The 24270-nt window shown below is 37.4% G+C and overlaps 1 protein-coding gene and 1 long non-coding RNA gene across 4 annotated transcripts in view; both read left to right on the top strand.

Annotated features, from left to right (window-relative positions):
* NLK (nemo like kinase) overlaps positions 1-24270 on the top strand; it is a 113197-nt gene that overhangs the window by 60383 nt on the left and 28544 nt on the right. For all 3 annotated transcript variants that reach the window (XM_038375576.2, XM_038375575.2, XM_043499362.1), the window contains exons 2-3: positions 3888-4017; positions 6792-6847. In XM_038375576.2, the coding sequence (XP_038231504.1) occupies positions 3888-4017; positions 6792-6847 (186 nt within the window). The remainder of the gene's footprint in view (positions 1-3887; positions 4018-6791; positions 6848-24270) is intronic.
* LOC122456975 lies at positions 6889-11616 on the top strand. The gene is made up of 2 exons (XR_006276201.1): positions 6889-8596; positions 10766-11616. It is a non-coding gene; the product is annotated as an uncharacterized LOC122456975 (long non-coding RNA).

Consider the following 24270-nt stretch of genomic DNA (forward strand, 5'->3'; position numbering starts at 1 on the left):
ACAGAGGAGAGATTTATACACACACACAGAGAACATGAAACAATGGGTTTATCATACACACTGTAAGGAGGTGATCATTTAAGATAAGCCATCACCAGCAGCAGGGGGGGGAAAGGAGGAAAACCTTTCATGGTGACAAGCAAGGTAGGCTAATTCCAGCAGTTAACAAGAATATCAGAGGAACAGTGGGGGGTGGGGGGGAGGGAGAAATACCATGGGGAAATAGTTTTACTTTGTGTAATGACTCATCCATTCCCAGTCTCTATTCAAGCCTAAGTTAATTGTATCCAGTTTGCAAATTAATTCCAATTCAGCAGTCTCTCGTTGGAGTCTGGTTTTGAAGCTTTTTTGTTGAAGGATAGCCACTCTTAGGTCTGTGATCGAGTGACCAGAGAGATTGAAGTGTTCTCCAACTGGTTTTTGAATGTTTTATAATTCTTGACGTCTGATTTGTGTCCATTCATTCTTTTACGTAGAGACTGTCCAGTTTGGCCAATGTACATGGCAGAGGGGCATTGCTGGCACATGATGGCATATATCACATTGGTAGATGCGCAGGTGAACGAGCCTCTGATAGTGTGGCTGATGTGATTAGGCCCTATGATGGTATCCCCTGAATAGATATGTGGACAGAGTTGGCAACGGGCTTTGTTGCAAGAAACTCCCTGAAAAAGCACAAGAACAAATCCGCACAGACACACCCCTGGAGCCCCGACCTGGGGTATTCTATCTGCTACCCAAGATCCATAAACCTGGAAATCCTGGACGCCCCGTCATCTCAGGCATTGGCACCCTGACAGCAGGATTGTCTGGCTATGTAGACTCCCTCCTCAGGCCCTTCGTTACCAGCACTCCCAGCTATCTTCGAGACACCACTGACTTCCTGAGGAAACTACAGTCCATTGGTGATCTTCCTAAAAACACCATCCTAGCCACTATGGATGTAGAAGCCTCTACACCAACATTCCACACAAAGATGGACTACAAGCCGTCAGGAACAGTATCCCCGATACTGTCACGGCTAACCTGGTGGCTGAACTTTGTGACTTTGTCCTGACCCATAGCTATTTCACATTTGGTGACAATGTATACCTTCAAATCAGCGGCACTGCGATGGGTACCCGCATGGCCCCACAGTATGCCAACATTTTTATGGCTCACTTAGAACAACGCTTCCTCGGCTCTCGTCCCCTAATGCCCCTACTCTACTTGCGCTACATTGATGACATCTTCATCATCTGGACCCATGGAAAAGAAGCTCTTGAGGAATTCCACTATGATTTCAACAATTTCCATCCCACCATCAACCTCAGCCTGGACCAGTCCACACAAGAGATCCACTTCCTGGACACTACGGTGCTAATAAGCGATGGTCACATAAACACCACCCTATATCGGAAACCTACTGACCGCTATTCCTACCTACATGCCTCTAGCTTTCATCCAGATCATACCACTCGATCCATTGTCTACAGCCAAGCGCTACGATATAACCGCATTTGCTCCAACCCCTCAGACAGAGACAAACACCTACAAGATCTCTATCATGCATTCCTACAACTACAGTACCCACCTGCTGAAGTGAAGAAGAACAGATTGACAGAGCCAGAAGAGTACCCAGAAGTCACCTACTACAGGACAGGCCCAAAAAGAAAACAACAGAACGCCACTAGCCATCACCTTCAGCCCCCAACTAAAACCCCTCCAACGCATCATCAAGGATCTACAACCTATCCTGAAGGACGAGCCATCGCTCTCTCAGATCTTGGGAGACAGACCAGTCCTTGCTTACAGACAGCCCCCCAATCTGAAGCAAATACTCACCAGCAACCACCACCACACAACAGAACCACTAACCCAGGAACCTATCTTGCAACAAAGCCCGTTGTCAACTCTGTCCACATTCTATTCAGGGGATACCATCATAGGGCCTAATCACATCAGCCACACTATCAGAGGCTCGTTCACCTGCGCATCTACCAATGTGATATATGCCATCATGTGCCAGCAATGCCCCTCTGCCATGTACATTGGCCAAACTGGACAGTCTCTACGTAAAAGAATGAATGGACACAAATCAGACGTCAAGAATTATAACATTCAAAAACCAGTTGGAGAACACTTCAATCTCTCTGGTCACTCGATCACAGACCTAAGAGTGGCTATCCTTCAACAAAAAAGCTTCAAAACCAGACTCCAACGAGAGACTGGAATTGGAATTAATTTGCAAACTGGATACAATTAACTTAGGCTTGAATAGAGACTGGGAATGGATGAGTCATTACACAAAGTAAAACTATTTCCCCATGGTATTTCTCCCTCCCCCCCACCCCCACTGTTCCTCTGATATTCTTGTTAACTGCTGGAATTAGCCTACCTTGCTTGTCACCATGAAAGGTTTTCCTCCTTTTCCCCCCCCTGCTGCTGGTGATGGCTTATCTTAAGTGATCACTCTCCTTACAGTGTATGATAAACACATTGTTTCATGTTCTCTGTGTGTGTGTATAAATCTCTCCTCTGTTTTTTCCACCAAATGCATCCAATGAAGTGAGCTGTAGCTCACGAAAGCTTATGCTCTAATAAATTTGTTAGTCTCTAAGGTGCCACAAGTACTCCTTTTCTTATAACTTATGCAGCAAGCCTAGAGGTGCCGTGTCTATGAACTGCCAAGCCGAGAGGTGCCAGGGCTCAGCCCTGGAAACCCCTGGCACAAATGAAGCATTGTATTGGTCCCTTCTTGCCTTAAAATCTTATGACTGTGGAGTTGAGGCTTCAGAGCCCCATTTCTCTGACTTTAAAGTTCTCAGCTTACTCCCTATTTTCAGAGGCCAGTAACTTTCGAATAAAATACTTGACACTTGCAGAGTTCCTTGTAACTTCTGTATATACATCCTCATAAAACCCTTATGAGAAGAGTAAACATCATACCCACATTACGGATCAGGAAACTCAGACAGCAGTTGGAGTGATTTCTCCCAAGTGTTATGCTCAGAGTTAGAAACAAAATATATATACTTGTGAAAATTTTCAGTGTAAACTATTTTCTTTCTCAGAATCCAGAAATCTAACAGGCAACAATCCAATACAGAGGGAGAGAGACAGACAGACATACATAGGAGATGCAGAGAGGCGCAACTCAACGCACCTTGCTGACTGGCTCTTTTGTAGGCTAACTGCTGAGGAACCAGATCACATGTTTCTTTCAGATCCCCCTAGTCCACAAGCGGGACCAGGAATCCCCTTAGATTTTAAAATGAGAGCTTGTAATTTTGACACAGTTTTCAAAACACCACAAAAAGATGCTTGGTGGCAGATCCAAGATCAGAACAGAGTGCCCAAGTCTGTGCATGACAGTGTGGTTTAGTGGATTCATCTTTAAGTTGTATTCACCTCTACTATACTACCATGCAATAGTTAACTCGTTCTTTTTAAGGAAAATAAATGAAAGCAGTGTAGCTCTTTGACACTGCAAATTTGCATAGCTGAACAATGTTTTCATATTAATAGACTAGTGGGAGACTGAAGGAAATGTTTGTGGTCTGACACAAGTTGTGGTTCCAGTTATTGATCTCTGACTTGAAATAGTAGTGTACGTTAGGGGTGAACAATTAAATTCACTAATGCATGATGTACTCAGCCATTTAAATAACCGGGAGTAGTTGAATGTGTTTAGAGATATAATCTAACCAAAGAATGATTGGAATTTACTTAATAAAGGACAGTAAATTTACACTGTTCCCCTTGCTTACATGATATTCCCCCCCCCCATAAGTGTCTTGAATCACCTTCCTGTTCGAAAAGTATTGTAACCTTTAAACTTTTTTTTTCTGTTCTAGAAAAGTTTACTTGAACTTTGTTTTTAACCTTTCAGTTTTTGTATTCTCTAGGTCAGTAACAGATCCACGAGATGGAAAGAGAGTTGCACTCAAAAAGATGCCCAATGTCTTCCAAAATCTGGTCTCCTGCAAAAGGGTCTTCCGGGAATTGAAGATGTTGTGTTTTTTTAAGCATGACAATGTGAGTAAAGTTTGAGTTCTTAGTGTACTGGTAGAAGTGTTAAGAAAAGATGTTAAACATGGATTCTTTAAATCAACTTTAAAAATCCATTTGCTTTAGGATTATCTAAAAATCCAGAGGTTGCACACAGTGAAAGGATTAAATAGTTGACCTGTGGGTGCTTGCACCCATTTATTCATCATGATCTGAACTGATTGACATAGTAGAATCTCTGCCTAAATTTCCTTTATTTCACTACCTTATGTTGTCTTCCCCCTCCTCTTTATATCCAGTTCATCTGAGGGTTTCAGATTCTAAAAATGATTTTCTTCTATGTGGTTAAATGCTGAATTCAGATCAGTGGTCATAGTGCTGAATTGTTGGTGTACTTTTATTCTTGCATCTTCCTTAATAGATGGGACTGAGGGGAAAGCAAAGCAGATTCATGGAAGCTTTAAGACTTTTTTTTCTAGACAACATAAGAAGCTTTGAGGCAACATGAATCTCTGTTTGGCCAACAATCCCTACTCCACTCTGTTATCTGGTTGAAATGAGTCTTATTTTTTCAGTCCTCTTCCAACCCAATTTGGTCATGATGCCACTAAAGTACAATCCATTAACCTGTGACGGTAATCTGATCAGCAAAAAAAGAATCCTACCCATAAACTGACTCAGGATTATTTCACCAGTCCAGATTCTGCTCAGAAATCTGTATATGAATTGTAGAGAAGTATAAACTGAGGAATCAGCTGGAGAAATGGCTAAAAAGTTGTTAGTGTAGGGGATGAAGGAATTCTTCATACATTAAGCAACAGGAATGTGGACCCAGAGGTGGTATAGACAGTGTCTCTTCTAATTTAAAGAGTTGACCGATTTATATACTACTGGTAGCAGTTCACGTTTTACTCGTAGTTTCTGTTCTGGCAGATATATCTATTGTACTGTAAGTATAACTTGCTAATTCTGCATTGATTTCTTTGCTTAGAGACTCTCTATACAGCCCTTAATTAGAGCAAAGAGGCAATCTAAGACATGAGAGATTGAGGGGGAAAAAAACACAAACTGGACTCTCGAAATAAGCCAGATGGTAAACTATAACTAAAACACTATAACAAAGCTGCAGCTTCCAGGGGTGACCTACAGATCATTACTCAAATTTCTACAAAACAGTGCTCCAAGGTAGAATAGGTACTGTGTAACGGACTTCTACACTAGCAAACATTTTTTCTTTGTCTTTACACTGATTCATAGCCATTGGGAGGTGGGTTCCCCCCCCATTCCTGGTAATTGCCTACTTTTCCAAAGTTCCCACAGGATGCGCAGACCCTTGATGAAAATAAAGCTTGTGATAGTAGGGAATATTTTTTTTCCTCTTTATAAAATGCCATGAGACCTGAGTCTAAGAAAATCTTTTTGTGTTTTTTACTAAAGATTTCCTTGAGGTAATACATTAAATCATTTCTGTGCGGCAGCTTCATTACAGGTTAACTTTTGTTATGGAGTAAGAGGTAATAAACTGCTTTGGCAGGTGATCTGAAGTGGAGTCTGATAACAGAAGCAGTTTGTGCACATGCAATTAAATGCTGTAGATTATGTTCCCCCCCCAAAGTAGTTTTCTAGTCTTGAGGATTTAAATTCTGTGCAATTGCTTTCTCAAATGTGTCACTGTAGGGACACAACTTAAGTGACTGTCTGGGCTGTTGGTTCAAAAAGTGAATAACTTTAATGTCTGTTGTAAATGCCTTTATGGAAATGGAGTGATATGTTGGGATGTCGTTAAAAAGATAAATTGCAAGACAAAATCAATCTTCTTTTTGTCTGTATACTTAGTACTATTTTACATTTCAAAATGACTTCAAACTTCTTTCAGAGATTTTTGTGGTCATATTTTTACATTTGTCATACTAGGGCCAAGATATTTTTAAATGGGTGCCTTAAACTTGTGCTTTTAAGCTAGTATACAGGCACCTGAAAAAGCTTTATTTTTTAAAAAGTGCAGAACACCAAGCACCTTGCATTGACTTACAGCTGCTGGGCGCTTAGTACTTTTGAAAATCAGACCACTTATTCAAGTGTCTAATTGTGGATTCAGAAGCTGGAGTTTTGGCATCCATTTTGAAAATCTTGCCCTCTGAACATCCTCACTCTCCTTATTTTGATTATTTTGTTGGGAGAAACAAAGACACGGGCTAAATCCTACACTCACCTGCATGCTGTGCAATCTTGCTGAAGTCAGTGGGGCTGGCTTTGTCATGCAAGTGCAAAATTTTTCCTTGTGTCCTGTGTGTTAACAGCAACAACAGATGCAACATTGCCATACATATAACATACAGTGATGTCAACTTAACAAATATTTGGAAGCCAGCTACTCTCACTTTTTAAAGAGATGTTCTCCAAATGTGAAGACCAGACTAATCTTAGTTTGTGAGCAGAATAAGGCTAAATCCTACAAGGAAAATGAGTCAATTTATAGGCAGAGATGTTGGTAGGTAGGATACAGAAAGTCTACTTAGGTGTTTGAAATTAATAAATAACAAGTAAATTATGCAAGCTGTAAAGTAGGACTAAGTCATGGGACAGGCCAAGGTTAAACAAGGCCAAGGTTAATTTACCAGACAGTTAAAAATTGTGGTGTTCACCAAATCCATTAAAGGACATCTCAAATATTCTAAACAGTAGGCAAACAAAGTGTTAAAAATATAGCCTGACCTTGCCTTTGTCATAAGTATTTGCTTTGATTTGACTAAGATTTCTATTTTCTTTGTGGTAAAATTGTCTTGCCTGTTGTTCCATAGGTGCTCTCCGCCCTTGACATACTCCAGCCTCCACACATTGACTACTTTGAAGAAATGTATCCTAAATATAAAATAATTTTAATTGAGGTAGGTGTGATTGACTTTAGACTACAAATTGCAAGTGTTTGATTTAATCTGTGATCTGTATATAGGGAATTGGAAAGAACTTAGGCCCAGTTTTCATAGCCTTTATGTGAATAGTTTTGTTGATATCAGTGGGACTGTTCATGCAAGAGAAGTTTGTTCATGTTATGATCAATCCTGAACCTGTTCATCTCTAATCATGAAGCTTTGACTTCATGAGTGCCAACAGGCAAGTGGGGTATAGTGCTGCTTACCAGCAGGCACCACTTGTAGTTAAGATTCCCCCAAATACTGTCTTGAAAATTACTTTCAAGAATTATGTCTTTGTTGGTCTGTGTTTATTAGGTAACATTCTAAAACAATTCCTAAAAATGCCCATCTTCCATAGAATTTCTAGGGATATTCTTACGCAACTAATGATGTTTGGCATCCATTATTTAGGACTCATATTGAAGTAGAAAACAGATGCCACATGAAAATATACATTGTTTACCATAGCATTTACACAAAAGAGCCCATGTGCTGTTGTGGATAATTTTTCGAGAAATCATAAATACCGTAATAGATTACCTAACATTAGGATATTTCTCAGATCATTGGAAGAGTGTTGATTCATTCCAAAAAACAATATTTGATAACTATGAAAAAATACATATGTATTTTGTATTATTATTTATGTTCAGTTGGCTGGTTTTGTTTTTTTAGGGAGGGATGAGGTTTAGAAGTTAAAAAGTGTACTGGGAACATATTTAGTGATTGATTATCTGTGACCTGTTAGTTGCACATTCTTATATATTATAGAGAAATAGAAATAATTAGGCAATATTATGGTTAGAGCTCACTTGCTTTAATTCTAGAATATTTTTAGTCTTTTGTATAGCACCCATCACTACAATACATAAGTAGTGATTTGTACAAAAAGTACATAGGAATATTATGATTCTGATTTCAGCATCAAGGGCTGTTGTTAAAATAAGAATCATTTTGTTCCTCTTAGCAAGACTTTACCATCTTGCAGATCTAGAGATCCCAATAAAAATTTTATGCCTACCCTGATGTCACTTATCTATTACTATTTTTAGAGTTAATTTACACATTTAATACACAATGTTAATTTATGGGAAATGTTGAGGAAAGTTTTAAAAGCTCTTAATAGGGAAATAAATCCGATAATCAGTGTACACTGGGATTATTTGGTTATAGACATATTTCCAGTGGAAAGTAATTCATCAGACTCCTTTCCATGACAGCTATTTAAAGTAAACTGCAAAACTTTACTAACGTTTTAAAATGTTATAAGAACCCGAATAAGTAGCAGAATATTTTTTGCAGACTTAAAAGAAAAAGGGTATTTTAAGGAGCAGATAATTTAGGTAATGTAAAAGTTATTTTTGTTAAGATACTTGGTTAATATTTCATACTGAAGAATCTATAGAAAGGGTATGTACTCAGTGGGCTTTTTAATGCATGAGTGTTTTTGTCCTTTTCCTTTTTTATGAAGCTTAGGTTTTAGAGACTATCTAAATAATTTACTAAACTCACTTTCAGTTTATAGTATATCATCATAACAAACATCAACAGAAAGCTTGTAAATAAAATAATAGCACTTTATTAAAAGATGCAAATAAATTTGTCCTTAATGGATTGTCAAGATTCAAGTTCAGTATTCTGTGTCCTGAAAACAGGTCCTGTTTTAGATTGTTTTATTATTTTCAGTTGTGGTAAGGGAAATGCAAGTTATAATTTGTCAAGTAAATGAACTGTTTAATAAATGCATTGTTTTTAAAAGTTACTCTCTATGTAACATACATTATGTATGTATCAATTATAAATACCATACCTGTTGATAGGATTAAAGCATAGTAGAATAGTTTGTAAAATTCCAACATGCAGTTACAGAATGAAGTCTTTATGTTTAATCAAAAGTTTATCTGAATTGAGAGTTCAGAATGAATGTCTGCTTACCGATGTACACTCTTATTAAAATATTTTAAATCTATTGAAGCAAAAAGCAGGTTACAGCTATATTACCATAATTTTAATGACTAGAAATGCTGAGGTACTATGTGCCTGAGGAGATATCTGAAACATTTCTGGGTTTTGTTCCCTTTTTAATTCTCTATTTTCTAGTGGAATCCTTTGGTCTTGTAATAAATAAATCTTAGCTGAAGCTAACTTTCAGGTACAGTTAAAGTCCTTGTAGTTGTAGAAAAAAAACACCATTTTATTGTTTGGCTTTTTTTCAAGAACTGTAAACGTACAGGCTTACTAACTGAAGCTTGTTATATAAGAAACAAAGTTCATAGTGATGGAAAATAGAGGAATCCAAGTCAAGCGCAGAGCTGTTTTATTTTAAATTGAATAATAAGACAATTAACGTGGGCAAACTACATGAAACCAACTGTTAATTGGTTTAAGACCAAAATTTTAAGTGAAAGATTGAAAGTTGCTGAAAAGCTGTTCAAGGTAAAAACACACAGGCCTTTGTTAAGTTCTGTATTTCAAATATTTTGCAGTGAAAAGAAGATTTTATAGACATGGGTGAGGTGGGTGGGTGGGTGTGTGTGTACGCGCGTGCACGCACATGTATGTTTTTGGGTTTTGTGTGTATGTATTATAAAATTAAGACTCTGGAGAATATTCTTTCTTGCATACAGGCCTCCATATTTTGATAGTAGGCCTTCAGCCTTCTCTGCTGCTTTTTTGAGGCAGAGACAAATTTGTGGGCATTCACTGAAGAGCCAGCCTATTTCTCTGTCTCTTGAGCTGTGGAGATTTCCTCTTCAGAGGACAGTCTTCAAAAAAAAAAAAAAAAAAAAATCTGTTTCACTTGAACTCTGAAATATATTGGATCAACTTGAAGTTCTTAAATTTTTCAAAAAAAAAATTAAATTGGAAAAATTAAGATAACATCTTCTGTGAAAAAACGTTCCCTGTTTTTGGACCAACTGTCTGCTCAAAATTTTGAAATTCCCTGTATTTTTCAACTAGCTCTAATATTGGCTGCTAAAAAATATTCTACTTTAAAGTGAAGTTTACTGAAAATTTCAGTAGCTCTCCCATCTTATAGGATTTGACTGATTTGCTGAAGTGGAACAAACGCCAGGGGAATGCAATGCGGGAGGGAAAGTGCCAGGTTGCTGCTCGTTGTTCTCCAAGTGCATTGAAGATGGAAGGAAAATGCCACCTATTCTATGTCCACTAGGGCTCCACCTCCGGGGGATGGCCTGCCATAGAAAGGTGCCTGTACAGCTCCCTGCACCCAACTGTGTGCCTGTTGCTCTCGCAAAGCTGGAGTCTGGTGCCAGACTGTCTTCAGTTAGGCCAAATGTAACATTAGTCAAAACTCCCAACCCAACTATAGGACTCATCTTGTGCCTCCGATTGTTGGCTACCTGGATTTGGCCCTTATATTGGAATAGAATTATTTTCTGCTAGAATAGATAACTTAGAAAGTGCATCTTAAATGCCAAATGGAACTTTTAGGCTGGTTTTACAGATTATGTATCTTTTTGGTAGAAAAATATTTAGATAAATGTCTCCCTAAGGCACCTGAAGAAGAAAGAGAATCTCTGTGCTGTCAGTATATGTGCCTGTAGGGCACATGTAGTTTTAGCTGAGTAAAAAGTCAGTCGGACGGAAATAACAAATTCCATGGGGACCATGGTATCTTCTCGCTTTTGTGTTTTCACACCATTGACTCTAATTTGTCAACCAGTAGTGGCACAGTATTTGATAGTGTCTGTGAAAAAGCTTAATTTGCTTTTTTCCTCATCATGCACTAACTGTAGCTTTTAATTATTTAAGGGTTTGAGATTGGGTATTGCATAAAGATATGACACCATGTTATGAATTGAAGTATGTTTGCTTTATTAAAACTACATCTGTAGGTTCATTCAGCACCTGATTCATGAAATAGCAAGTTCAGTGCATGTGGCAAAAGGCTGGTAGTAAGAAGAATCTGGGTTCCATTCCTGCCTCTATCATCATTTTGGAAGGTGCTCTTGGGCAAGTTGGTTGCGGTAATAGGTTGTAAGGATTCCTCATATCCATCACAGCAATTCTCATTTAATTGATATAAATTACAGACTTATAGCAGATACAAAATTATAGTTATTCATTTCAAAATTATAGTAGGAGGAAATCTAAGGAAAAATTGCAGCAATTATTTTTCTGATTTAAATATTTGCAAAAAATTACCAAAAGATGATTGTTCCTTAAATGTTTCAAGCCAAGTAAGTTTATTTTCCCATTAGCATTGCTGTAACATACGACCAAACTCCAAGCTATAACTTCATGTTATAATCTCTGTTAAGTTAGTTGTCAGTTTCCTTGTTCAGTCTGGTTTATTTTATCAGAGTTCTTTTAGTTTGACCTTTGCTTTATGTTTCACTCTGATACTTGAGTCAGGGAGAGAGAAATGGAAAAAACAGGTCCTTTTTATTAGACTGGAAAAATCATTTGTAGTTAAAAACCTATATTGTATACCCATCTTGCAAAATTACCATTGCAATGTAGATTTTTCTCCATGTCTGGAATTAGAGGTGAAGTCAGTCTTAGAATTGGTGCTTAGAAGTTGCTTACCCAAAATATTGAATGTTTAATTAGACTAGTCTGTATTGAGATGAGTTTTCTGTACACTTATTGTATGTTGATATGTTACTTCCCCAAACACCTTTCAGGGTTAAGAAAACTGCAAGCTAATTTGTAGCTTCACAATAAACTGCTGATTTTAAAAGCATTTGTGTAGTTGGGTCAAAATATGAAAAAAAGCTTTTTAAGTAATGATTTGATAACACATACTTGTATAAAGCTAGGGATTGTTTATTTTGCTAAGTCAGGCATAAAAATCTTTACAGGATTTATTTGTGGGTTAAGTGTACCCAATTCATCAAACAGGATTGACTGTTTCCACAGGATTTTCCATATAATTACAACATAGAATGCAGTACTTTTCCTCTGTGTGTAACTTTCAAGGTTGTGTAATTCATTAAATATTTCTCAGCTTGCATAAGTGGCCAGATCCTACATCTCAAGGTGGCATAAAACTAAATGGTCACTCAGGCATTTCCATCATGTTATCAAGAATACAAAGTGCTGCCTTCAGTTAGAAAATGGTGTGTTGTGGGCTGGAATAGGGCTATGAAAACCATCTTTTCATTTAGAGAATCTGAGTAGAATAGCAATTGTTAATTACAAAACAAATAGAAAAGGCATTCAAGAATGCACTAATAAATTCTAGTAAAAGTTAGATTTCTTAAGTTTTTTCTTGTTCCTATTATCCTAACATTTTCAACTTGCAGAACCTTAAGAGAGTGGTGCTTATAGTACTGAAAATTGGTTAGGCTAATCTCATTCAAACTTGGTCATGTAAGGGAGAATGACATATATTAAACTTGTAATGCCTGTGGTGGTTTTACACCTTTGTCTTGTGTGCAAGATTTGGGGATAATTTTTAATTGAACTTTTTTTTGCAAAGAGACTCCCAAATTTTGTATAGGCCAGTCAGTTTTTGTGTGTGTATACTAATAAGATGCGAAGGTAGTTCTAATTTTTGTATAAATATAAAATAAAATACATGCTGAAAATAAACCAAAATTATTTAGACTTTAAATGCTACAGAAGGTCCTTTAAAAAAAAATCTGACTCCTTCAGGCAACATATTCATCTCATACATATGAATATATTGCCTGAAGGAGTCAGATCTTTTTTTTTTTTTGACTCCTTCAGGCAGTATATTCATATATATGAGATGAATATGTTGCTTGAAGGAGTCAGATTTTTTTTTAAAGGACCTTCTGTAGCATTTAAAGTCTCTAAATAATTTTGGTTTATTTACAGCATGTATTTTATTTTGTATTTATACAAAAATCAGAACTACCTTTGCATCTTATTAGTAATACCACCATGACTACAGGGGTCATTTTGCAGCGTGTGTAACGTGTCTAAATTTTGTTAAGTCAGCTATTGTGCAGAAATCCTAAACTGAACAGTATAACCTCATCCCTCTAGTTTTACTGCCTTTCCTGATTGAGATTGTGGAGATGGTGGAAATTTCAATATCTGTTTTCCCTCCCCTCCCCCCGGATGAAAAAAAAAAAGATGGTTGAACTAGGCCAGTGGTTCTCAAACTTTTGTACTGGTGACCCGTTTCATATAGCAAGCTTCTGAGTGCGACCCCCCCCATATAAATTAAAAACACTTCTTAATATATTTAACACCATTACAAATGCTGGAGGAAAAGTGGGGTTTGGGGTAGAGGCTTACAGCTCGTGACCCCTGCCCCATGAAATAACCTTGGAACCCCCTTAGGTTTCCCGATACCCCCACCCCCCTGCCCATTTGAGAACCCCTGAGGTAGGCTGAGCCCTTCTGAGCGGATAGGGTTGGATGATGCTCCAGTTGCCTGAGAAGTTGCTCAAATGACCATCTTTCAGAAGGAGCCAAAGCTTTTCCTTGGGTAGCATTTTCAGGCTGTTCTGGCCTTTGCTGTTAAGCATTTAACTTTCATCTTTTTATTATAAACAAAAGCAAATGTTGAAGATTTAAGCCAAAAGGAGAAGAGTTGAAAGGGAACTCCGGTGACTTGGCTTGTTCAAGCATTTCTTGCCATCATATTGCTGCCCTTTGTTAGCTTTCTGTTTCCAGTTTTTATTTATACCACTTTGTTGTAAATTATAAACTGACCAGAGATAAATTACACCATCAAATCCTGTTGCCAACTCGAGGGCAGTCCATGATATTGAAATAGCCATTGTAAACTTCCATCAATATGATGGCTGCAAACCATTTCCAGAAGTTTTAAAAACGTGTGTGTGTGTGTGTGTGTGTGTGTGTGTGTGTGTGTGTGTGTGTGTGTGTGTGTGTGTGTGTGTGTGTGTGTGTGTGTGTGTGTGTGTGTGTGTAGATACACATACATATTCACACAAATAATATATCTTCGTTGGGGAAAGGATTGTATTTCCTATATTTTTATATAAAAAAACCCTAAATTTCTACACAAGGTAACATCCATGAGTATTTCGAACTAGGTTCTGATATTTTTCTGCAATATTATCCTGCATACATGGTAGTGCTCAAGTTGAAACTGATTAATTCAATATCCCACATTTGTTCATTATACATTCTGCTTATCCTACAGGAAGCTTTATTGTATTTGGTTTCAACCTCTAACTGAGCTCTTTGGAGTTTGAATATATCAGTTTTGTGGAGTATTGCTGGGCTTTTGGAAAGCTCTTTTTACTGGTTGATAGGGTTATAGTTATTTTTCTATTTTTGACCAATTTAACTATTTTTTTGACCAGCTGAAAATTTGTCATTTTTATATTAGATAACCTTTGCTTGCGAAATAAACTATTTTGTTTTGTTTAAATATAATACCTTATATTGATTGCTGCAGAAAAATATGAACACATTTCAAGGTCAATGATTCTAACTGAAGTGCATGCAGATTTTCTGTTTCATACCAAGTTACTGGTTGGAAAGATGGGATATACTTTACGGTTGGCTCTTTCATATGAACGATAGATAATACTCCAATCAGTGTGCATAGCTATTTCTTTCATGTGGACAGCAGTGTCTGAGACAAATAATCTTCATAAATTGGATTTCAGTTATCTGCACTTGTTAAATGCCTCATTTATTACGCATCATATGAGTTATAAATCAGATCTAGGTTAAGGATTGCTTCCTCTTTGGGACTGTACTATCAAGAATATTTAAATTGGGTAACCATAATCTGTTATATAGATGTTTTTGAACAATTCTATATGTAAAAGAACAGAGGCATTCATTTTTTCATAAATGTAACTGATTTTAAGGATAGTGTATTTTGACAGTGTTTTAGAAAACTCTACATAAGAGTTTTGATTTTAGTTTCTTGACATTTAGATTGTATTGGTCATATGAAACTATTTTGTCTTGTGGTCTGATTGCTCCTTTCAGGGAAATGATTCTCTATAGAGGCGACAAGTGGCATACTTGGTAAAAATCTGTTACGTTCAATGCACCAGTTCATATTTGCTTTTAAAAATCGTGCTTTTTAATAGGTTTGATTTAATTTTTGGATAGATTTAATGCACATAATAGCTAGCATTTTGATTTTTTTTTTTTAAATTCAAGTAGATTCTGTTAATTCATTATTTTTGGGTGCCTAGGAAGTTTATTTTAACCTGTTTGTTCTGGGAGTCAGTTTCTTGACATAAACCATTGCAACAATTGAACGCTGAAGACCCTCACCAGAGAGGTATTGAAGAGAAATTAATGTATGAGAGCTTCATTGTATGTTTGCTTTTTCCTTGTTTCTGTTACTACTAATGGTAAGTGAACTTGAAGTTGTCCATTTGAAGTTTTAACAGTTTATTTTTAAGAAAATAGCTCTAGAAGTTTTTGTAGTTACTATTCATACAATATCCAATTCAGGGAAACAGTAATTAAATTTTCATGGAACTTGAATTTTTTAAAAAAGTGTCTGAACTTGGGAAAAATTAACAAGTAATGACAGGGACTGCCAACTCTTTCCCTTAAACCACCACATGTTTTCCAGATGGTACTACTTTGGTTGTTGCCAATTCAACCTACATTTGTTACTCCTAGATTTCCTTCAGAGGTTGCTTGGTCATTAGTTTAGTGACTTGTTAAAGTAATTTTCCACTTAAGATTTCATGTTGGCAAGCCCACAGTAAACATCTGGAATGTCATTGAAAAATTCCATCTCCTGATAAGGAGGAGCCATACCCAGGTATTTGGCTTTGCTAATAGACACAAGGGGAGAAAATTAACAAGTACCATATTTCCCTTATGTATTGCATATAATGAAAATGAGGGTAAAAATCTCTTCACAAAATGTAGATCCTGGTTCCTTGTCCTGTAGAAATTTTGAAGGTTCAACATCCCACCTTTTAAGATGTAAGACTTCACAATACACATGTTCCAATCCCTCCACCTCCCGAAAAGAAGTCCTCCAGCAAAACTAAGGAAGACCAGACTTGGCATTCTTGATGTTTCTAACATTTAAAAAGGAAAAAAGCAGAATCATCATCCTCTCTACTTTAACGTGCACCTTTAAACCTCTGTACATCTCTTGCAAAAGGAAACATTCCAGTTTTTTATTTTTTTTTAAAAAAAGCTCTTTGTAGGTCAGTATACAAGAATCCTAATCCTAATAACCCACTTTTAGTTGCACTCTGTTTAATATGGAATGTTGTTTTAATGTCTGTATATGAATTTCCTTTGAGGTTTTGTAGAATTAATTGCTTCACTGTTGCCAAGTACAGTAACAGCACACATGGCAGATGTGTACCTGTGCTGCTCAACGTGAAGTTTAATGGGCAGATGCCGTAGAATGTTATGCTAAATGCATTCCATTTGCCAAGGAAACTTCTAAGATGCGGAACCTAGAAGCTTTTCTGGGAAAGGGAAATGTCGATGAAAACAATCTGGATGAATCTTATTTCCTTGGTGAATAAGGAAAATCCCAAGCTCATCTGGTGAGTGAACTGAATACTTAGACTGGATTGCTCCTCTAAAGGAATGAGTAGAAGGTCAGGCTGTGGGTTTGAGTACAGAACTGTTAGGAGGTGGTGGGGGGTAGCCTTACAATTCTGAAAACCAAGGATTTGTCTGATCTACACAGAACTAGTTATAACACTATAATGAAATGGATTATTATTCACAACTTCAGTTATTTTAGTGCAGATCTGTGTGTTAATGCTTATTTCAGATTGAGTGTCCTATTTTGCTATAACTATTAAAAGCTTAAGTTATATGTGTTGATTTTAGCTATTTTGATTCCAGTTAAACAAGTAGTATCATAAGATTAGAAGTAGGAAGGCCGAGAGGAACCCTAGTTCAGGAGTGCAGTTAAGTACACACTAACTTTATGTAATTTTGACTTGATGTATATAGTGTTTATTTTAGAAAGCTCTCATTCTTTCATATCTGATTCAAATCTTTTCTACTTTATATGTAACCCGTGTATTAGCCATCTACCTCTAGCTGTGGAGGATGATTATTAATATAATAGTAATAAAAATATTATGGATGAGAGTAGTCTAATGTGGCTGCTTGTGAAGCACATATTCCGTATCTAAAGAGGGTTTTAGGGAGATGGCCTTTTTCCCCAGATAAATCTAAATCCTTAGACTAAAGGTAGTTTGGCAGCAATGAAAACTTTCCTCTCTTACGAGGTCTACCAAATAAATGGGATAATCTTGATGTTCCTCTCTTATTACATAGAATCTAATGAGGTTTAACTTTTATAAGTTATTTATAACTCATATTCTAATTTTTGTATATCTAAGTATCTAAATTTGGAACAAGCAAGTTTTTGCATTTTAAAAATCTGTGATGATCATTCAGTACATCTTACCTGTTATTGATCTAGTTGTCCAATCTACCTCTCTATTTTACAGAGAAAATAGCACAGAAAATACCTTCCTAACATTACTCAGTTTATTTCCATGTTGTAGCAAGTATACATGGATAGAAATTTGAACTGTGCTTTTGTTTTTGCTGCAAGTACCACTCAAGTTCTTACTTGCGAGAAATTGTACATGCGCTTCTGTGGTAGGTTAGCTGTGTTGCTTGCACACCTCTCCAAGCTATTGACTGGGAAACTTAGCTTTTTTGCCATGATCTGCAGGTGCTGTTTGCTATCCTGAGCAGAAGTTTTTTGCAGACTTCATCATATTGCTGTTCTTTACACATACCTAACCTCCAACAGAACACTAAAGCTCATTCGCAAGCAGTAACAATTTACTTTACACAGGTGTAGAAGCTGTGTTTGATTGTTCAAAGTGAATCTGTCTGTGAGCTGGAGTTGATGGCATGTCCCCATAACCATAGGCATGGAAATGGTACACAAAACCCTGTGGTGCAGAAATCCATCCCCTGTTACTCAAGCTTAGATATGCATTCTGGTGGTATAATATGCCTAAACTCATAGCCCACTGTTAGTGTGACATAGGTACCCATTTATAAAGTGTTTGTCTGTTTAAAATATGCATAGGTGCCAGTCAGTTACCTGGTTAGAGCAGTCTAAGAATGCACTTTTTTGCAAGGATTCACGACCATTAATTCTAGTGGATGGTATTGCACTGACGAATAACTTAATTTTGTTTCACTTGTTTATGTTTAAAATAACTTTACTGAAAGTGGCATAACGTTTATAGAAATAAAATCTAAACATAATATACATAAAGAAATATAAATAACAAACTTAGGAATCTAGCAATAAAATACTCAATTCCCTTGGAAATATGGAGTGAGAATCTGTCCTCTACAGGAATACCAGATAATTGAGTGAAAAATTTAGTCATAAGATTCCAAATGTTAAACAATTCCATCTGACAACATAGCTCAAATTATAGGCCAAGAAGATGGAGATCTAATGTCTTAATAGTTGTATACCCTCCGTATAGTACTGAAGGATTAATGGAACATCTGAATTAATAGTATACCACTTTTTCTAGTATCATCCAGAATATTGCTTTCTAATCTTTTGTAGTATTGAATTCTGCAACTGAAGAAAGACAGATGTTCTCCTTCTTGGCCAGTAATTATTGCAGCTTCTCTAGTCACTCTTTCTCTGAAGATTTTCCTGATTAAAGCTTATGCCAGAAGCAGCTGAAGATTAGCAATATTGTCATTTTTTGTCAATCACATGTGTCAACCTGAATTGATGCACTGAAGGAAGAGATGTGCAGCGGACTTTCCCATTCTGTCTTAAGAGCTCTCTGACTGACAGTGTTTCATGAGACATGACCTGCACAAATGAATCATTTAAAAATTATTCCAGCTCCCAATGAGAAGGATGACTGGTCACACTATCAGAGTGCCTATTAGAGTACTCTGACCTCTCATTCTTTCACAGGACCTTTTCATAATGTTATACAGTAGGTCTTTTACTCTTTGAATTTCTATCTTCTCCTTCCCTCATCATTACTCATCCTTCTTTCTTCCCCTCTTTCATAGACATTTTAAATCTGTTGCTTGTAGCATAATATGCCATGCTGCTTGCACCTGTTGAAAATGTGATATTTCTAAACCAATAAATTATGGTCTGCCTCCCCACCACTCCCTGTATTTTCTGAGTAAGGTCTGCCTTTTTCTCCCCTTTGTATTTTCTGAAGGGCCTTTGCTATGGACTGAAAATCTATTTTATGCATCAGAAAATAGAAATACCTTTATTCCAAAAGCTGGAAAAAGTTGGATAATGTCACTTGGAACTGAAGCTATAAATCCTAGAACCTCCTGTCTATGTGCACAAATGCACCACGCTGACAAAGGAGTTGTCGTTTGACGCCAGATAAAAGTATACATTCATAGCCAGGAGTCTAACCCTAAATGAAAAACCAAAGTGGTGTGGGTTTTTTTGCCCAGCCTGATCAATTATACAGTCATTTACTAATTAGCAAAGTACCTAAGTTTATATAGCTGAACCAACAGTAAGAGTAAATATGCCTTCTTATCTATGACCACACTGAAGTTGGCGTGTGACGTATCTTGACAGAATTTCAAAGGGGTGCAGCTTTTAAAATGTATGTTCTCAGACACACGTCTAAAAATGGAAATTGTTTTCAACACTTTTGTCATTGTATTAGTTATATGGGCACAAGGGAAGCATGTTTTAATGATCTGACGTAAGCTCAAAAGGGACAGTAATCAAATTCAGGAGTAAGATTCAAGAAAGAGGCATTTTGTATTGCTGCTTGCATTGGGATTAAGCGCTAAGATTTCTGAGGCATGGACATCATAAAATTTTTGTCAGCCTCCCATGGAAGTTTTTTCTGCTGACCAGGCATCTTGTTGATCAATGATATCAGTTCACACCTGCATGAATGTTACAGGATCAATGTCACTGATACCACCGAAAATGGCGAAGTGAAGGGTTCATACAGCAGCATACACTGCCTAACGGTAAATAACCTATTTTTATTTTTGAAAAACTAACAGATCAAAATTGTATCTTTTCTATGTAATTTTCATTGTATAGAAACAATCTGCTTTTTGGGATTTTATTTTACTGTAGTCAAATATTGGTTTTATGAGGTTTTTCCTTAGTATTGTCTGAATATGAAACCGCTTCTGTCTAGAAAATGTGCCTACAGTTAGGGAGATTTGTATACATGCTGAAATATATCAAGCAAAACAGCATCAACGTTTTTCTTTGCTTTAACTTATCAATGACATGAACGTTAATCACAATAACCCCTGTCAATTTTTACAAAACCATGATTCATTAGCACCACCTTGGAGCTACCTAAAATTTCCTGAAAGTGTTAAAAATATGTACACTTTAAAATAACAGACAGCGTTGTGATAAGTTAAATACTTGCCACTTATGTAGCCCCTTTGATCTCAGGATCTGAGTACTTTACAAATTAGCCTCATAACATTTCTGTGAGGTGGATGATGACATACCCATTTTACAGGCTAATCCAAAGTACTCTTAATTGACTTGCCCACAAGCCATTCATACAATACTCAGGAGTCCTGATTCCATCACCTGAATAAGTACTAAACACTGATTTTTCTTTCTTTAACTTTAGTTTGTTTTTTTTAATGTGCATAATATTGGATCATTATTCCTCTTGCAGATTATGTATACAATGAGTGTGTAGTTTTTAGTCAGTTGTTCCATCAAGTACGTACTTGACCATAAGTCGGTCTCTCTCTCTCTCTCCCCCCCCCGCCCCGTTCCACTCTTATTGCATCATTAATCACTTTTTTGTCTTAAATTGTGACGACAAGATTGTGACTTTGTTGTTGAGCAAATAGAAATTACATCATGAGGAAAGTCTTAATATGTTAGCTTTGTGTAGAAGTACTTTACAATATTTTGTCATTTTCTCAATATCTTATGTTCTCAATTCCAAATGTCTGAAGGTATTTATTTAAAAAAAAAAATTAGTAGTAACTTGTCTGTCAGTTGGTCATCCATAAATCCCCTTAATTTGTACTGCTTCTTACATTGCTTCCTCTTTTTATGCATGGCTGCATTTAACAGTTGTACTGCAGCCTTACATGCATACTGTGCTGAATCAAAGCTGCAAACTGCAACAAGTGCACAATAACTCGAGCACTTGAAGAATTTCCTGTTTAAACATCAAATTAATTTAATCTTGAGTCTAAATAATTGTATAATTTAGAGGATTTAGAGAATAACCTTAAAATAGGTGGTGTCATTTATCGCAGTACCACAGGCCATGTTTGGTTATCTCTTCCTTTCCCATGCCTTCAGGGAATGAATCTTCACTCATCATACCACTTGTTAAATAGGAGATTTTCAAACAAGTGGTTTTACTGGGCATCAGAGAGCCTGAACATTTTACTCTTGCCAACCAGAAGAACAGAGCCCACAACACCCCTGACACAATAGATGGTGATTCCACTGCCAGTTAATAATTAACATGGGTTGAGAGGAAATGCCAGCATATTTTTAACTATAAATGAGGATATATAGAAATACAAGTTTTATGAGATTTTATTCCATTAATTCTTATACTATTCTTAACCAGACCAGCCTTTTCTTATTTTGCATATTAATATGAAACAGGCGTATTACAGGAGAATTATAATTAATGGGTTATTGCATTTTGGAAGTGGCAAGAAGAAACAGACATGGCACCATGTCCTAATGTGCTAAAATGGCTGAATGAGAGAATTCCTATCTCTGTTTCAAAGGGCATCCTGAAATGTGAAAATTATAAAAACTTCTCTGGTTAGAAAATAAACTGTTGAAATCTTTTCCCATGGTAACATAGCAGTTGAACACATCTTCCACCATTTACTTCCCCAGGACATTGCTAATTCATATTCTGCTAATCCACATACCCCATAAATTGCCCAAGACATGGTGGTCTCATCCCAACCTAAATCTGAGATTTCTGAAATTTTTCCTTATTAATATACTATAGGTAAGGCTGTGAGATTCACGGAGGTCACAGAAGTCATGGATTCCGTGATTTTTCCATGACCTCAGTGACTTCTGGTGCCTGAGGAACTTGGGCAGCTCCTGGGCCAGTTGCACCAGCTGCTGCTGGGGCAGTCTCAGGCCACTGCCTCCCTCCCACCCCCCAGCAGGAGTTTGTGGGGGGGGGCTCAGGGCAGGGGGTTGGGGCACGGGAGGGGATGAGAACTCCGGGCGGTGCTTACCTCAGGGGGGCTCCCCGGAAGCGGCAACATTCCTCGGCTCCTAGGGGGAGGCACGGCCAGGGGGTCTGCGTGCTGCTTTCGCTTGAAGACACCGCCCCCGCTGCTCCCATTGGTCACAGTTCCCAGCAAATGGGAGTTGCGGAGCCAGCACTCGGGGAGGAGGTAGTATGCAGAGATGTGTGGCTGTGCCTCTGCTTAGGAGCTGAAGGATGTTGCTGCTTCCAGGGAGGCACAGAGCTGAGTAGGGAGCCTGCCAAACCCTCCACACCAGCACCAGTGCGGGTCCCAGGCCGCGCAGGCCACTACTGCCCCCCCCCCCCCCCCCGTGACCTGTCCAAGACTTGTACTATATACTCCCTACTAAATCTTGGGGAGGATGGTGAGCACCTCCTGTGGCACCCCTGGGTCACCATCCTCCCCAAGATTTAGTCGGGAGTATATAGTACAAATCATGGAAAGGTCACAGGCCATGAATTTTTGTTTACTGCCTGTATCCTGTCCATGACTTCTACTAAAAATAACATGACTAAAGCGTAGCCTTAACTATGGAATATGAGTTATGTTTACACATTATTGAAATTAAGTTAATACATCCAGGAACAAAGTACGCTTTCATGCAATATTCTTGGTTTGTTTACTTGTCAGTTTGCAAAATTTACTAATTTTGGTGGGTCTCCGAGTCGGTGTGAATTAGTGAGAGTCTATTGTGATCCGCATTTTCCTTTATAATTGTTCTGAAGCAAACTGGTACACTTTGTTGTTCTAATTTTGTACAGCTACTTAACTAATTACAGCTGTCAGTAGCAATTTTCATCAGCTGGTAATGTTCAGTTTAGCTGTGTAATGTAGCTCCAGTGACCTCCTACTGGCCAGCATATACTATAGATCAATTTAAATAGGAAAAATGCAAGTGTCAGTTAAAATATTTTATTGAAATCCCATAACTTTAGACATTGTCTGTTGTTTTAGCTAAATATTAACAGGCCTAAGCAAAGGCATTGACCTGGTTGGGCACCAGCTGTTTAAGAGGCTGCCACATTTGCAAAAGACAGATACACTGAGCAAGTCTTGTTTAGAGATCCTCATTAAATTATCCAGACACAATAATCAGATAGCTGCTGTTCAAGTTAATGGCACCTCTGAGCCCCTGTCAAGAGAGCTTTATTTAATGCGCAACAGACCTGGAGTGGTGCAGGTGCCATTTCAGGCCCTCATTTAATTTAAGCGGCTTTAGTTGGCATGGCAACTAGTTGAGACATCTGGGAGACATTATGCTAGGGATTGAGATTTAGGAGGATTTGTGGTATAGCAAAACACAAATCTTATAATAAAGTGCACAGTATTGCTTTTGGGTTTTTGAATATTTTATTGGAAAATGTAGAATTTCAGGATAAGTTGCAGCCAGCAGGTAAAACGAAATGTAAAAAGGCTGGCATAACTATTAAAAGGAGGCCTCTGTAAAGTGAAAATTGCTTTATTAAACTAAAAGAAAAGGAGTACTTGTGGCACCTTAGAGACTAACAAATTTATTAGAGCATAAGCTTTCGTGAGCTACAGCTCACTTCATCGGATGCATTTCCGATGAAGTGAGCTGTAGCTCACGAAAGCTTATGCTCTAATAAATTTGTTAGTCTCTAAGGTACCACAAGTACTCCTTTTCTTTTTGCAAATACAGACTAACACGGCTGCTACTCTGAAACCTTTATTAAACTAAAAATTATTGTACTGCGATGTTGCTGAACTTCTCTTTGGGTTACATTTACGAGAGAAGTTCTAGGGAAGTTTTTGTTAGAAAATTATGTGATGTGTCATTAATTTATGAAATATAACTCAGTGGGTTTTAGTACTGTGCCACTTTTAAAAATTGAATGCATTTTTAGATGATTTATAAAACCTGGTTAGATAGGGCATCTAAAAAATTGGATACTTGAAAGGAATGAAGTGACTGGTAATGTATATGAAGCAACAGACAGGTTTGGTGGGGTAAGCAATCATTTGGCTGGGGAAGAAAGGAGGTTGCAGGATCTTACTGGGTCATCAGACATGAGGTTTAAACTGTGCTGATTTACTAACCAGAGGAGTGGTAAGAAGAAGAGGTCGATATTCCTGAGAAGGCTCGTCTGTTTATCAACTTACTGGCTTAGAGTTCAGAAAGATATGTCTCACAGTTAGTTTGCTGTCATTTGCACAGTTATTTAGCAGAGGATTTAGCCTAGCTGTAAGTATTGAGGTAGTGGAT

This window comes from Dermochelys coriacea, chromosome 17 (assembly GCF_009764565.3).
Source record: "Dermochelys coriacea isolate rDerCor1 chromosome 17, rDerCor1.pri.v4, whole genome shotgun sequence".
Taxonomy (NCBI): Eukaryota; Metazoa; Chordata; order Testudines; family Dermochelyidae; genus Dermochelys; species Dermochelys coriacea.